General features: G+C 41.8%; 1 protein-coding gene across 15 annotated transcripts in view; it reads right to left on the bottom strand.

Annotated features, from left to right (window-relative positions):
* Positions 1-14,828, bottom strand: part of AFF1 (ALF transcription elongation factor 1) — a 174,353-nt gene that overhangs the window by 24,477 nt on the left and 135,048 nt on the right. For all 15 annotated transcript variants that reach the window (XM_087875112.1, XM_034440438.3, XM_087875115.1 and 12 more), the window contains 3 exons: positions 9,505-9,559; positions 8,336-8,373; positions 1,763-1,922 (listed from right to left, as the gene is read on the bottom strand). In XM_087875112.1, the coding sequence (XP_087731238.1) occupies positions 1,763-1,922; positions 8,336-8,373; positions 9,505-9,559 (253 nt within the window). The remainder of the gene's footprint in view (positions 1-1,762; positions 1,923-8,335; positions 8,374-9,504; positions 9,560-14,828) is intronic.

The raw sequence follows: 14,828 nt of genomic DNA, 5'->3' as shown, positions 1-14,828 counted from the left end.
CTACTGTGAATGTTTAATTTATTTATTTATACTTCATGTTTCTAGACCAGGGGTGTCAAACACAAGGCCCGGGGGCCAGATGTGGCCCGTGAGGTCCTTAGATCTGGCCCGCGGAGCCGCCCTGAAAATAGCAAAGGACCAGCCCATGGTTCCTCTGCCAGTGAAAACGGAACTGGGGAGAGCCTCCGGAGCTCCGTTTTCACTGGAAGAGGGTTGCAGGAAGCCGTTTCAGTCAAAAATGGAGCTCGGGAGCCCATTTTCGCTGGCAGAGCGCACAGGCGCCCCCAACACGAGTGACGTCGAGCTGGCCATGCTCACCCTGGCCTTGCCCCCCCTCCCCCAGATCAAACACAATCCTGATGCGGCCCTCAATGAAATCGAGTTTGACACTCCCATTCTAGACCATCTATCTCCCTCAGGGAGGGGCTCAAGAAATTTACAAATTATAGCTTACCAAAGAGGAATGCAACTACAGGATATTCAGATATACTACTGTGCATTACATGTATATAAATAAGTGTGTGTGCTTGTGCAATGAGACTAACCCCAGTTAGCAATATTTCTGAATTAATAATCCTGTGTACAACTATCTACCTTTTCTATCTACCTGTGGGAAAAATTTGCAGACTGTTCAGTCAGCCAGTGACAAACAAGTCTTTTCCCATTTCCCTTATTTCATTCAAGAAATGAAAAAGGCACCATAATAACTGATTAATACCCTGACCCTATATTTAACTCTTTTTGAGGAACTAGCAGTTCCCCATTAACTACATTTTCACAAAATGACTGGCCTTGCATTCTCTTGGATTGCAAACTCTATAATTCCTGATCGGCATGGTCAAGAGCCAGGAGTTGTATTGAAGCATTTTTTGGGGTGGGGGGAGGAGATCAGGAAAAGGAAAAATCATTAACTCTCTATCTTTCTGTGTAACTATAGTTGCAAGCCCTGACGGTTCCATGTGGAAGCCACAGTAATATATGCTGGCCTTGCTTGCTTAACGGAGGTAATGTAGAAAATAGGGAGATGGATAGCAAAACTATCCAAAACATGTTAAGAATAGTTTTCCAACTTGTTCTTGTACAAAGAGGGAGAAAAACATTAAAAAGGAAATCGCTGTCTAGACCAGTGTTTCTCAACCATGGCAGCTTTATGTATGGACCAGTGGTGGGTTTTACTTACCTTTGCTATCGGTTCGCTTGCTCTCACGCCACTCCTGCGCATGTGCATTTGATGACGTCCGGGTGGGTGGGCGGAGCCTCCCGCCGCCACTGCTAAGGCCCTGAATCAGTCCCGATCAGCTGGGACTCGAGAGGCAGAGAATAGATGGGAGTGGGGCCAGTCAGAGGTGGTATTTACCAGTTCTCGGAACTACTCAAAATTTCTGCTACTGGTTCTCCAGAACTGGTCAGAACCTGCTGAAACCCACCTCTGAGCTAGACCCAGTTTCTCAACAGTGACAATTTAAGATGTCTGGACTTCAACTCCCAGAATTCCTCAACCAGCATGGCCGGCTGGGGAATTCTGGGAGTTGAAGTCCATATGTCTTGAAGATAGTAAGGTGGAGAAAAAACTGGTCTACACCGACTTTCTCAACCGTGACAACTTTTAAGATGTGTGGACTTCCAACTCTTAGAATTCCTCAGCCAGCATGGCTGGATGGAGAATTCTGGGAGCCGAAGTCGTTACATCTTAAAGTTGCCATGGTTGAGAAATACCGATCCAGACTATACAAAGAAGACATTTAGAAAATGGACGCTGTACCTCAGGTGTCGAGACTCTTGTTGGCGGATCAGTTCCTTCGCTGTCACTAGAGCTGCTTTCAGATTCAGAATCGGAGGAACTGTCCGAGTCACTTGTGCTTTCGGATTCTGCACTGCTGGAAGGAGCCAATGCCACACTCTCAGGCTGCGATTGTGGGGCACTGCAAACCAAAACCAGGGGATAAAATTAGAAATGGGTGCAGATCATCTTTCTCAATTCTCCTCTTCCGTTTGACGCGGCAACCCTGTGAGGCGAAACAGTTCAATCAGTACAACTTGCAAACACGACACCACTGTTCACCAATCAATGTCAAGACCCCAAGAATGAAGGAAGATCTTTAGTCAGATTTTAGAGATTGAGAAGGACATTGCTAAAAATAAAGTACCCGCAACAACGAAGAGGGAGATTTCCACAGTTAGGCTGTTTGAGTGATGTAACTGCTGGCAACGTAAGGAAGCTTGAATGCTTTTAAATCTAATTGCCGAAACATGCTGCAGGCAGTGCCTCGACTTACGACAACAACTGAGGCCAAAACTTCTGCTGCTAAGTGAGACAGTTGTTAATAAGTGAACTTTCCCCCCATTTAACAAACTTTCTTGCCACGGTTGTTAAGTGAATTACTGCAGTGGTTAAGTTAGTAACACAGTTGTTAAATGAATCTGGCTTCCCCATTGGCAGAATGGTCGGTAAAGGGGATTCATGACCCCAGGACACTGCAACCGTCATAAATATGAGTCCGTTGCAAAGCGTCTGGCTTTTGATCATGTGACTATAGGGATGCTGCAACGGTCATAAGTGTGAAAAATGGTCATAAGTCACTTTTTTCCAGTTCCGTTTTTACTTCCAACGTTACTAAATGAATTATTGTAAGTTGAGGATTACCTGTATTTTCCTTCCCATGTTTTAACAATTTTTTATTATTTATAATGTAGCATACAAAGAAAATACAAAAGTAAAAGATTGGGGAGGGGAGGGAAGAGAAAAGTGAGGGAAAGAAAAGGGGGAAAAGAAAGAAAAAGCATTGACTTCCAACTCCTTTTGGTGCAGTAGAATAAGGCATTAACACCAAACCTCAACTTTTTATTTTTACATAATAGTTTAAACTAGCCATTTCTATAACAACAAATCTATCTGATCAGTAAAATCCAAAATCAAAGTTTCATTTTTTTTTCCACCTCAAGCACAGTCTAGAAGCATTTTCCAAGTAGAAATAAAAGTATTTGTATTTTTTTTTCCCTTTGATCACAGCAGTCAATTTAGCCATCTCTGCTAACCATTTCTTCCATTGTGGGGCTTGAGGTAATCTTCCATTTCTGTGCATAGAGCAGTCTTGCTGCTGTCAGGACTCCCTGTATTTTCCTGAGGAAAAGTGTTATATATCTGTCTGCAACCTTCTATTTTCATCCTTTTTCCTCCGTTCTGTATTATTCCAAAAGAAAAATTCTTCAGTCCGTGTACACATGAGAAATCAATTTGATTTGCTTTAAAAAATTCAATCTTAAGACATATTTTATTCAAAATGAGATCCACATCTTGCAGGAAATTTATTGTCCAGAAAGTTTGCGTGGTTTGCATTCTTGTGAGAGCAATCTTAGCCTCTGTGTCTATCCAAAGAAATATTTAAAGTGCCAGGCATAGAAACATACGTCATCCTACAAAGAATGCGCTCTACCGCTGACCTAAAGCCTCTCTTCTTCCTGCAGTATTTGAGTGATAGCTATTGGAGTTGCAATCACTGAGTAGATCAATAGGAGCTCAAAAATTTTAGCAAGGGGTTCTTTGCCCGGTTGCTGGGTGGGCCATGGCCATGGTGGGTGTGGCCTAGCCAGCTTCCTGCACCACAGCACTGGGGGGGGGCATTTTTGTCCTCCCCAGGCTCTAGAGGCTTTCCTTGAGTCTTCGGGAGGGTGAAAACAGCCTCCCCAGGCTCCAGAGGCCCTCTGAAGGCCAGAAATGGGCCTGTTTCCAGCCTTCCCGAACTTCCGGTAGGCCCGTTTTCTGCCCTCCTCGAGCCTCCACACGGGCCTGCACTTACCTGCATCCAAAATGGGCCACGTGGGGACTCCTGGGAGGGGAGGGTGGGCAGGGCCAGCCAGGAGTGGGATTTGGGGGTTCTCCAAACTGCACAGAATCTTAGCTAGAGGTTCTCCTGAACCCCTGCGAACCCCCAGCAGCCCACTCCTGGGCCTCATTCATTACAGAGCATGTGTGTTTGTGAGCACACGTTACTTGCTCTATTCTTAATATTCCGTCAGTGCTTGATGGGAGTAAAAGCACAACATTTAATTTCTAACTCTTTCTTTATCCAGTCAATATACATTTAAAATAATGGGAATGAGTACTTTAATAATAAGTACGGTACTTTAATGCTAAATAATTACATAGGGGGCGTGATGGCGTAGTGGTTTAAAGGCGCTGATCTTGTTAGCTGGAGATTTTGTCCCAGCTTCTGCCCAACTAGCACTTTGAAAACACACAAATGCAAGTAGATTAACAGATTAACAGAGTTGGAAGGGACCTTAGAGGTCTTCTAATCCAACTTCCTGCTCAGGCATGAAACCCTGTACCATTTCAGACAAATAGTTGCCCAATCTCTTCTTAAAAACTTCCAGTGTTGGAGCATCTACAACAGGGGTGTCAAACTCAATTTCATTGAGGGCTGCATCAGGATTGTGGCTGACTTCTGTGGTTGACTTTCGGCGGACGTGGCCGACTGGGTGGGCATGGCCATCTTGATGCCACTCACTTGGCCTGGCTGACTGGGTGGGTGTGGCCAGCTTGACACCACTCCCCAAACTGCTGGCATGTTTCCTCTTCGCACTGGGTAGACTGGGGCCGAAGCCACGCTGGCCCAATGTTTCTTCTTCGCCAAAACGATGCGGGCCAGCCCCTTACATTTTCCAGGACAATCCCATGGGCTGGATCTGAACATTGCAGGCCGGATCCTGCCAACGGGCCTTGTGTTTGATACCCGATCTACAACTTCAGTTCCATTGATTAATTGTTCTCACTATCAGGAAATTTCTCCTTAGTTCTAGGTTGATTTTCTCCTTGACTAGTTTCCACCCGTTACTTCTTGTCCTGCCTTCTGGTGCTTTGGAGAATAGTCTGACTCCCTCTTCTTTGTGGCAGCCCCTGAGATATTGGAACACTGCTATCGTGTCACCCCTGGTCCTTCTTTTCATTAAATTAGACATACCCAATTCCAGCAAGCATTCTTTATATGTTTTAAACTCCACCTATTAGATTAATAGGTACCACTTCGGTGGGAAGTTAACAGTATTCCATGTGCCATGCTGGCCGCACGACCATGGAAATTGTGTTTGGACAACACTGGCTCCCTTGGCCAAGAAACAGAGATGAGCACCATGCCCCAAAGTCGGACACGGCTGACAGGGAAACCTTTACCTTTTTTTTAATTATTATTTCTAGAAACGAGGCCAATTTGAGGAGGTAAACTATTGTTTTGGGCTGATTCATGCCTGTGGTATTTGTATTATAGGTAGTCCCTGATCAACAACCTTTTGTTTAGTGACCATTCAAAGTTATAACAGCATTACATTATGACCAATCCTCGCACTTCTGACTATCACAAGTATCCCCTCTGATTACATGATCAAAATTCAGGGGTTTTTGCAACTGGTATGTATTGATGATGGTTGCAACTTCTCTGCTAGTTCTGATGAGCAAAATCGATGGAGGCAGCCAGGCTTGCTTAACGACCATGTGGTTCACTTAGCAACGGCAGTGATTTGCTTAACAAGCTTGGCAGAAAGAAGGTAGTAACATCGGTGAAGCTTATTTAACAACAGCCTCCCCTAGCAACCGAAAGTCTGGTCCCAAGTGTAGTCGTAAATTGAGGACTACCTGTGGTTCCCCAGTTCAAACCCTGGATCTAACCTTAGATTACATCACGGAGAGGCTTCAGTGAATAGAATGGGACAACTTGCCACCGGCCAACTCCCCACCAGCCAACTTGCCATGGGACAATTCAACAATTCCATTTAATGGTTGAAAATAATTTTAATTTTTTTATCATTTTGTCCCTCCTTTTTTATCCTATTTTAATGATTCTGTTCCACCATTTTGTTGATATTACTGTAATTCTTGTCCCACGGAAGTTGACCGTGGTGAGTTGTCCTAGACCAGGGATGTCAAACCCGCATCATCACGTGACGTATTGTGACTTTTTCACCCTTCGCTAAACTAGGCGTGGGTGTGGCCAGCATGTGACGCATCTGGCCCGCAGGCCGCGAGTTTGACACCTCTGTCCTAGACCCTTCAGTGAAACCTACTGGGCCAGAACTTTACTATCACATTACACATGAATCAGAAACCTTGGCATGAATTAATTATTTTTACACACACACATACACACCAGTCCAAAACACAGCCTATGATCATTTTCCCAACGATAGCAAACATTTGACTAGCACAAGTGAAGCAATGCCTAGCAGAATATCAAATTAGCTGAAAATGCCCCTATCTTAAGGTTTACATGCTGAAACATGCCTTGCATTCAACTCAAACCTATCAGTTGACTTCAATATAATTAATGGCTTGTTACTGAACTTCCCACACACAAAACTGCTTGAAGTTATTCTTCCTCCACACTCCATATTTAAACTGTAATCTCCTTTTATTCTGAGATTTGGTTATTTCGGGGGCTATCAGCGTGCATGTACTTTTCTAATGTATTTTTTTTTTAAATGAACAGGTTTCCCCCCCTCCCCCCAAATTTTTGCCCACACTGGTGGATTTTGCATCGCTTAAAGGCAAATTTTCTACTAATTCCAGATCTACAGTTGAAGAATACAACAGCTTCAAGAACAAGGTAATTATTAGTGTCAAGTTCAGGCATCATGGAGAAAAACATTAGCAGTTGCTTAAACAGTTTATTGGGAAATATGCCAAAAAATAATATGCATTTGGAATCAATACTTTTATCCGAAAGGATGCTGCTCAAAACTTACAGTGTTTATATTTCTAGTAAGCAGGAATGAATTTTTACAGAAAAATACCCTCAAGATTAGATTCACAGTTTAGCTGTAAAACTTTTACTGTTTGGGCAAAACTTTTTATTCCAAGGTCTTTTGCCCTGTTATACATACAGTATCTATTGAGATGCCATTCTGGCTTTTCAGATGCTTAGGGTTTTGTTTTTTTAAAAAAAAAAAGCTTATGGATACAACTCAAGTAGGTTAGTTACTTTACTGCAGATTAGAATGAAGGTGTCATAGTCAGTCCTCGATTTACGACCACAATGGAGCCCAACATTTCCATTGCTAAGCAAGACAGTTGTTAAGTGAGTTTGCACTATTTTATGACCTTTCTTGCCACAGTTTTTAAGTGAAACACTGCCGTTCTTAAGTCAGTAACACAGTTGTTAAGTGAATCTGGTTTTCCCACTGATTTCGCTTGTCAGAAGGTCGCAAAAGGTGATTTTGCGACTCTGGGACAATGACCTCAGTATCATCATCTTCTTTTAATGACCCCATAATCCCTTGCGGGGTGGAGTTTGGGCAACTGAACGGAGCTGAGTGTTTACTGGCCGGATGCCCACAGTGGTGGGTTTCAAATTTTTTTTACTACCAGTTCTGTGGGTGTGTCTTGGTGGGCATGGCATGGCTTGGTGGGCGTGGCTTGGTGGGAGTGACAAGGGAAGGATACTGTAAAATCTCCATTCCCATCCCACTCCAGGGGAAGGTTACTGCAAAATCCCCATTTCCTCTCGATCAGCTGGGACTTGGGAGGCAGAGAATAGATGGGGGCGGGGCCAGTCAGAGGTGGTATTTATCAGTTCTCTGAACTACCCAAAATTTCCGCTACCAGTTCTCCAGAACTGGTCAGAACCTGCTGAAACCCACCTCTGTTCGGCAGATATATTCTCATTGCGCCCAGAGAGAGAAATATCTGCCTCTACCTACGGTAGGATCGAACCTACAGCCTCCTGATTGTGAGGTGAGAGCTCCACCTCTAGGCTACCACACCACTCTACAATGACCTTTATACTTGCAATAAAATACAATGCCAACAAGGAAAGAAATGGCTAATATGCTGGAAGAGGCAGGGAGAAGAACAATTAGCTGAGAACAAGTCTTGATTTTTAAACCACACTGGATTTTACAGCAAGGTAAGATTAGATTACTTAGCAATATTTGAGACTACTCTGAAAATAATGAGAACACTTCTGAATATGCACTGTTTCAAACTACCTAATTTTCCTCCATGGAGCTGATATTAGCATACATAACAGGTACTTCCTATCATATTTACTATCCCCTCTGCAAACTGGATGTGCAGTGAATTATTAAGGACATAACCGTTTTGCTCCTTCTTATTATCACAGTCTTGAGCTCAAGCAACACTCAGTATTTTTCCGAGTTTTAATAGCTTCTGTTGGTTTCAAAATAGGCCTTCCTTACAAATATCTGGGAAAAGTTTTAACTCGTCTCATTTAACTTTTCCTATTCTCTGAAAACTTTTACAGAAATTTCTAGTTACACATAGTGAGTATTTACATCAAGCCCCACTCCCCACAATCCCCTCTTATTCTTCATAATGGAATTGTACCTTGGAGGTGTTGATGAGGAAGACGGTTTATCAGAAACCTGATAAAAGGGAAATGAAAAAGAGAAAGTTTAGTTTAACCAGTCCATACAGAAAATGGACCACAGAAAAATGTAAATGCAGTCTACGTATTTGAAAGATTAATCTACCCCAACCATGTGCCCTACAGATGCACTATATTAGAACTCTCAAAATTCTTTGCCAGCACAGCACAAAGGTCAGGAATTTTGTGAGTTGTACACAATTTTGTGAGTTGTACACGTCGGTCAGGCAATGTCGGCTGGCGGCCCCCAGGGGGCGAGCCTTCTCTGTGGGGGCACCCGCCCTGTGGAATGAGCTGCCTCCTGGAATACAATTGATCCCGGACCTCTGGACCTTCCGTAAAGCCCTGAAGACGTTTTTATTTCATCATGCCGGCCTAGCCTAAATGGTTTTTAATTGGGATTTTAAATTTTATGGATTTGGGGTTTTAAATTGGGAAGCCAGTGATTTAATTCTTTTCAATTATCTTAACTTTTGTATTTGTATGGTTTTTTTTAATTCTGGCTGTTCACCGCCCTGAGTCCCTTCTGGGAGAAGGGCGGTATACAAATTAAATTAATAAATTAATTAATAAATAAATAAAGGTTGGGGAAAGACTGATTCATAGTTGTGTGTGTGTGTGTGTGTGTGTGTATAGACAGACAGACAGACAGACAGACAGACACACATATAGAGGGGGGGAGGGAGGGAGGGTGAGTATGTATCTATGTATCTATGTATCTAGTGGTGGGTTTCAAATTTTTTTACTACCGGTTCTGTGGGTGTGGCTTGGTGGGCATGGCGTGGCTTGGTGGGCGTGGCAGGGGAAGGATACTGTAAAATCTCCATTCCCTCCCCAATCAGCTGGGACTTGGGAGGCAGAGAATAGATGGGGGCGGGGCCAGTTGGAATTTTTACTACCCTTTTAGGGATATATCCACAATTACACGGGAAGAAACCCGAAATATTAACTATACACACATACATACCCGTGAAAACTTACATAAACAAATATATATATATATATATAGATAGATAGAGAGAGAGAGAGAGAGAGAGAGAGAGAGGGAGGGAGGGAGGGAGGGAGGGAGGGAGGGAGGGAGAGAGAGAGAGAGAGAGAGAGAGAGAGAGAGAGAGAGAGAGATACTAACTTGGTCATCGTCGCAGTCTTCACTGTCACTGATCTCTAGATCTTTATGCAGTGTTCTGAAAGGCAAAGAAGTCACCAATGCAGATCAGTACTCAGACTTGAACTACCACGAATTTATTTTGGAAAATGCAAGCTTAATTCTCCTGCAAAGATTTTGGGTTCTATATGCCATGTTCACAGGCGAGATTGAAAAGTTTTACCTTTGTAAACTTTCCCGTTTAGTAAAGAAAGCATTCTAGGTAAATTATGGTGGACACAGTAGTTTTCAGAAAATGTTCTTTATGGAACACGAATTTCAGATTTGCACTGTAAAAAACAAAAACAAAAAAACCAACCCAACCACATCCTCTCAAAAGAGAAGGAGATTCATGCTCCAATACGCATTGCCTAATACATAAAACAGCCATGCCATGAAAGAAAATCTACAATATATGCTCCTATAAATGTGATTCTGTGATATATTCCTAGGCATTGAAACAATTCTGATAGGCAAAGCAAAATGTTTTTAAGTCAGTCACAAACAATAAACTACTTAAAAGCTTGTCATAAAATGAAACGTGGTATATTAATGTCTAGTTTACATTTACTGAGATTTGGAGAACAGCTGTGAGCAGCTGAGCAAACGAGAACAATTTAATGATATGTAACACAACAAATTAATAAATTAAAATAAGAAAGTAAATTGTTCTAATTAATTAAGAGAATTAATCCAATAGTACCTCTGTGATGAATAAGAAAATATGTGACACTTAAAACTCTTAATTTTTTCAAAGCTACCTGTAAAATCATGAGAATCTATATGTGATATATGCAGGAAACCTTCAAAAAATGCATAGCTGAATTGAGTTAAAAATAAAAATCATTAAAATAGCACCCTAAAATGTTTTGGTTTCAGTTCTGAAAATATAAGGAAGTTCTTTGCTCCTTCCAATAACTTCAACATTGTGCTCAACGTGTTAATTTTTTTTTTTTCATATATCCACAGAAACTGAAGAGTACAGTATATTGAGCTGTTCTCAAAATGCGGAAATATGATCACTTTGGGGATGATCCCTGGCAGAGGTTTGCTACCAAACAAATAATGTTTTTAAGAGCCAAGAGAACAAAGTGATGGATAACAAATCCAAGTGAAAACACAAGAGATTAGAGTTTCTAGATAAGATCTATTTATTTAAGCCTGCCAGCTGGCAGTCCTTTGTAAGTATACCTCTTCCCCCAATCCTGTGGGCGACACACACACACACACACACACACAACTGTGATTGATAAAAGTTTGTTGTGCCATGTATTTGGAAATTACTAGAGTGCCTAAAATGTAGTCATATCTTTTTATTCTTGATGAATGTATTTTATTCTCCTTATGTACACTGAGAGCTTATGCACCAGAGACAAATTCCTTGCGTGTCCAATCACACTTGGCCAATAAAGAACTCAACTCAACTCAACTCAACCTTACCCTACCCTACCCTATTTTATTCTATTCTTTGGCTGAAGAGCAGGTAGCAAGTACCCCAGCATTTCCTGGAACGCCTTGTATGCAGCATTTGTGGACCTTAAATCGATAATTAGTTCAATTCCCATACACAGGTTGTGGTGATTAAAACATTCCTCCAGCTAACAGTGTCTGTTATGTCTCAAGATACTATCAGGATGCCCAAGGACAATTGTCTGCTCACGTCCCTGTTCAAACAGGGTTTACCAAATGTTTGCTTATACCTTATATCAAAGCACAGGTTATAATATTCTCAATGGGAGAATATATACAAAGAGAATGGTCCATAAACACGTATGGATGGGATAAGAGGTGGGAGTCACATAATTTACCTATCGGTTCACCCAGCACCGGAAATGTGACCTCCACGTATACACCCGGCCTTCCGTGCATGTGCTTTGCTCACGTGTGGGCCTTCCACACAATGCGCCCGGCCTCAAAAACGTGCCTAATTAGGACAAGATAGAGCTGGGGCAGGCCCACCTGTGATTTCCACTACCAGTTCTTCCGAACCGGCTGAATACCACCTCTGGATGGGATGTAGGCAAAGTTAACACACACACACACACACAAACACACACACACACCTGTATCCAGGTTAAGTCCCAAGTTTCCTGTCCACTGGACAGCAATTACATACGGGTGGCGCTTGAAGATTTTAAGGCCAAGAAAACCAGTGAAATGATATAAAATTTTCAGGTGGGTAGCCATAAAGATTCCCGACACTGAAAACTATTCATTAAAAATGTTAACAGCTATATTCCAGGCCCTCTGATCAGGGGTAAAATCCAGCAGGTTCTGGAGAACCGGTAGCGGAAATTTTGAGTAGTTCGGAGAACCGGCAAATACTACCTCTAGCTGGCCCCAGAGTGGGGTGGGAATGGGGATTTTGCAGTATCCTTCCCCTGCCACGCCCACCAACCTCGCCCACAAAACCAACAGGGAAAATTTTTAATTTCACCCCTGCCTCTGATGTATTCCCATTGTGTGTTTACGCTTAGAATGAGTGATGGCCCTAGAATGAGGTTGCTTAAAATATTGATTTAAGTAGAGATTTTTATCTCGAACTTCAACCTCCAGTATCCTGAATGGTTATATTTCTTGGAAGAAAAAAAAAAAAACCTTGAAAACAGCATTTAATATTTTAGATTCTCCTGTCAGCTTCTGAGAAGGTTAAGATTATAGTCAGGTCGTGGTTGTTAAGATATAAGCCACTAAAAATAATTTGATGGGAAGAGGCCAGGCCAAGAATTTTTACATTATTATTTAATATTGCTTATGCTTCACATCAAAGAGCTTTCTCTTCTCCTGCTGAATGTCTTACCATCAATGTCTCTGGAAAAGAAATATAGCAAGGTATCCTTAGAATAGATTGGTCTACGTGCAGCCAGAGGAACAGATGCAACCATGCACCAATTCCTGCACTGCTCATAAAATGCAGATGCTCATTCAGACCTATTAATATCCCTTCTAACCCAATTAATAGTAAAGCAAGAGTCATTATACAATCTCTTATCAGATCAGTCATTACAATAAAAAAGTATGTGTATGATTGACTGTTAAATATGTTTTAGCAGAATGGGCTGGTTTATAATCTTGATACTTTATAGATGCGAGGCTATTAAGTGGGAACATTTTTTTGTCCTGAGCATTGATTGCACCCAAACTACTTTTTGACCATAAATAAAGACAATCTAACAGTTACACACATCTACGTTTTCACCAACATCAATCAAGGAAATAGTAATAGTAGGTAGACTTATATACCGCTTCACAATGCTTTACAGCCCTCTCTAAGCAGTTTGCAGAGTCAACATATTGCTCTCAACAATCCGGGTCCTCATTTTACTGACCTCGGAAGGATGGAAGTCTGAGTCAACCTTGAGCCAGTGAGAATCAAACTGACGAATTAGCCTGCAATACTGCATTCTAACCACTGCGCCACCATGGCTCTTTAAAACTATACAGTATTAAAGAAAAGTGTCTGAAAGTTATTTTAATCATTTCTATCAATATTTCTCCTTCGGAAGATATACAAAGCAGCTGAAATTTACACACATTTTGCGTGCAAAAATCTTAGCTTCGACTCCTTGCCAACTCTAGGCAGAAAGGATTCAGGATCAAAACTAGAGAGATTTGTCAATAAGTTTATACGTTTCGGGCTATACAGCTCATAGCAAAGAGCGACTGCAGGATTGGGGTAAAATAAAATTCAGATGGTAGCTGTGTTTGTGCTATGGAAGTTCTGTTTTACTCATGGCAGATTTAAAATAACCCAACATATTGAGACCTCCTATCTCTACTAGTCCCCTTCATGGACTTGTCATGGCGAAGGGGCTTGCATAGTTCAATGAAGCTATGCCAAGAAATTAAAAGACGCTTGGTCCTGGGGAGGAAAGCTATGGCAAATCTAGACAGCATACTAAAAAGCAGAGACATCACCCTGCCAACGAAAGTGCGTATAGTCAAGGCTATGGTTGAAAGCCAGATTCTGAAGATGAAACTCAAATACTTTGGCCATCTAATGAGAAGGAAGGACTCACTGTAGAAGAGCCTAATGCTGGAAAAGATGGAGGACAAAAGAAGAAAGGGATGACAGAGAACGAGGTGGCTGGATGGAGTCACTGAAGCAGTCGGCGTGAGCTTAAATGGACTCCAGAGGATGGTAGAGGACAGGAAGGCCTGGAGGAACGTTGTCCATGGGGTCGCGATGGGTCGGACACAACTTCGCAACTAACAACAATCCCTACTAGTAGCAAGTAATTATACCTTCTGTATATTGCAGGCTTTGTGGTGGGCCTCCAGATTATCCATAATCGTATGACAACAAAACAATTCTGTGGCATTGGCAAGTTACTGAATACAATTACTAACGGGGAAATCAGTCCCTTGTTTAGCCTTGATTAGTGTAAACACACATTCTAATGAAGTTTGGTCCTTCGGCATTTGTATTGTACAATGAATCCTATTATGTAAAGGAGGAGATATATCAAGGGATTATGTCGGGATAAGTAAAACCCCAGAAGGCAAATCCTTCAGCTACCTATTGAAGTTAATAATAAGATCCCCTGCATGAATGTTCCTTTTCTTCCTGGCTCTATATAGTATCGATTTCTACAAAAACTATAAAACAAACAAGACACAGTTATCCAAGGAAAGGAAGTTTAAAAGCATGCAGAAGAATTGTGGAATTGTAAGAGCAAAAGCATACAAGGGAAAGGTTTACGTCCCACGTTCTGAACGGGTGCAAGGTTTTTGTAAATTATTCTTTCGTTCAACGGGGATGATCTTGTGGGCGGTGACTGTGCATTTACCATAGTCACAAGTGAAGGAAGTGCAAAAAAAAATAATGGACAAAATTTATTTCATCCCATCAATTTACATCCCACCGTTTACAGTTTCTCTTTCAGGTACTGATTAGACTTAAGATTTATTTTGTTACATTCCACTCTCTCATTCCATGCTTCATCAGTTCTCCTGGGTATTCTAAACTGATCTACAGACCATGCAGAATAGATGATGGAGCTAAACTATTGGACTTCAGGGATCTGGTTTCATGTTGCCACATCATTCATCTAAGCACGTCACGGGAAGAATGCTTTAATGAAACTTTTCATGAGACATTAGTAGGGATCGTTCAAAAGGATAAAACCACAGCCTGCTAGGAGTTTAGAACTGTTAGGCTTTCATTCTGCACAGTGGACAATTCAAACTTTTATTGTCAGTGCACAACATATGCACAATGAGATTGGTTGAGCTCCCTCAGGGCACCCCCTCCCCACACAAAACAACTCACAGTGAAGACAGTAAATCCCTAACCCAATAAATCATAT

Source organism: Pantherophis guttatus, chromosome 8 (assembly GCF_059756535.1).
Source record: "Pantherophis guttatus breed Tessera chromosome 8, ASM5975653v1, whole genome shotgun sequence".
NCBI lineage: Eukaryota > Metazoa > Chordata > Lepidosauria > Squamata > Colubridae > Pantherophis > Pantherophis guttatus.
The sequence above is the reverse complement of the archived record's forward strand: the minus strand, read 5'-3'. Positions and strand labels throughout refer to the sequence as shown.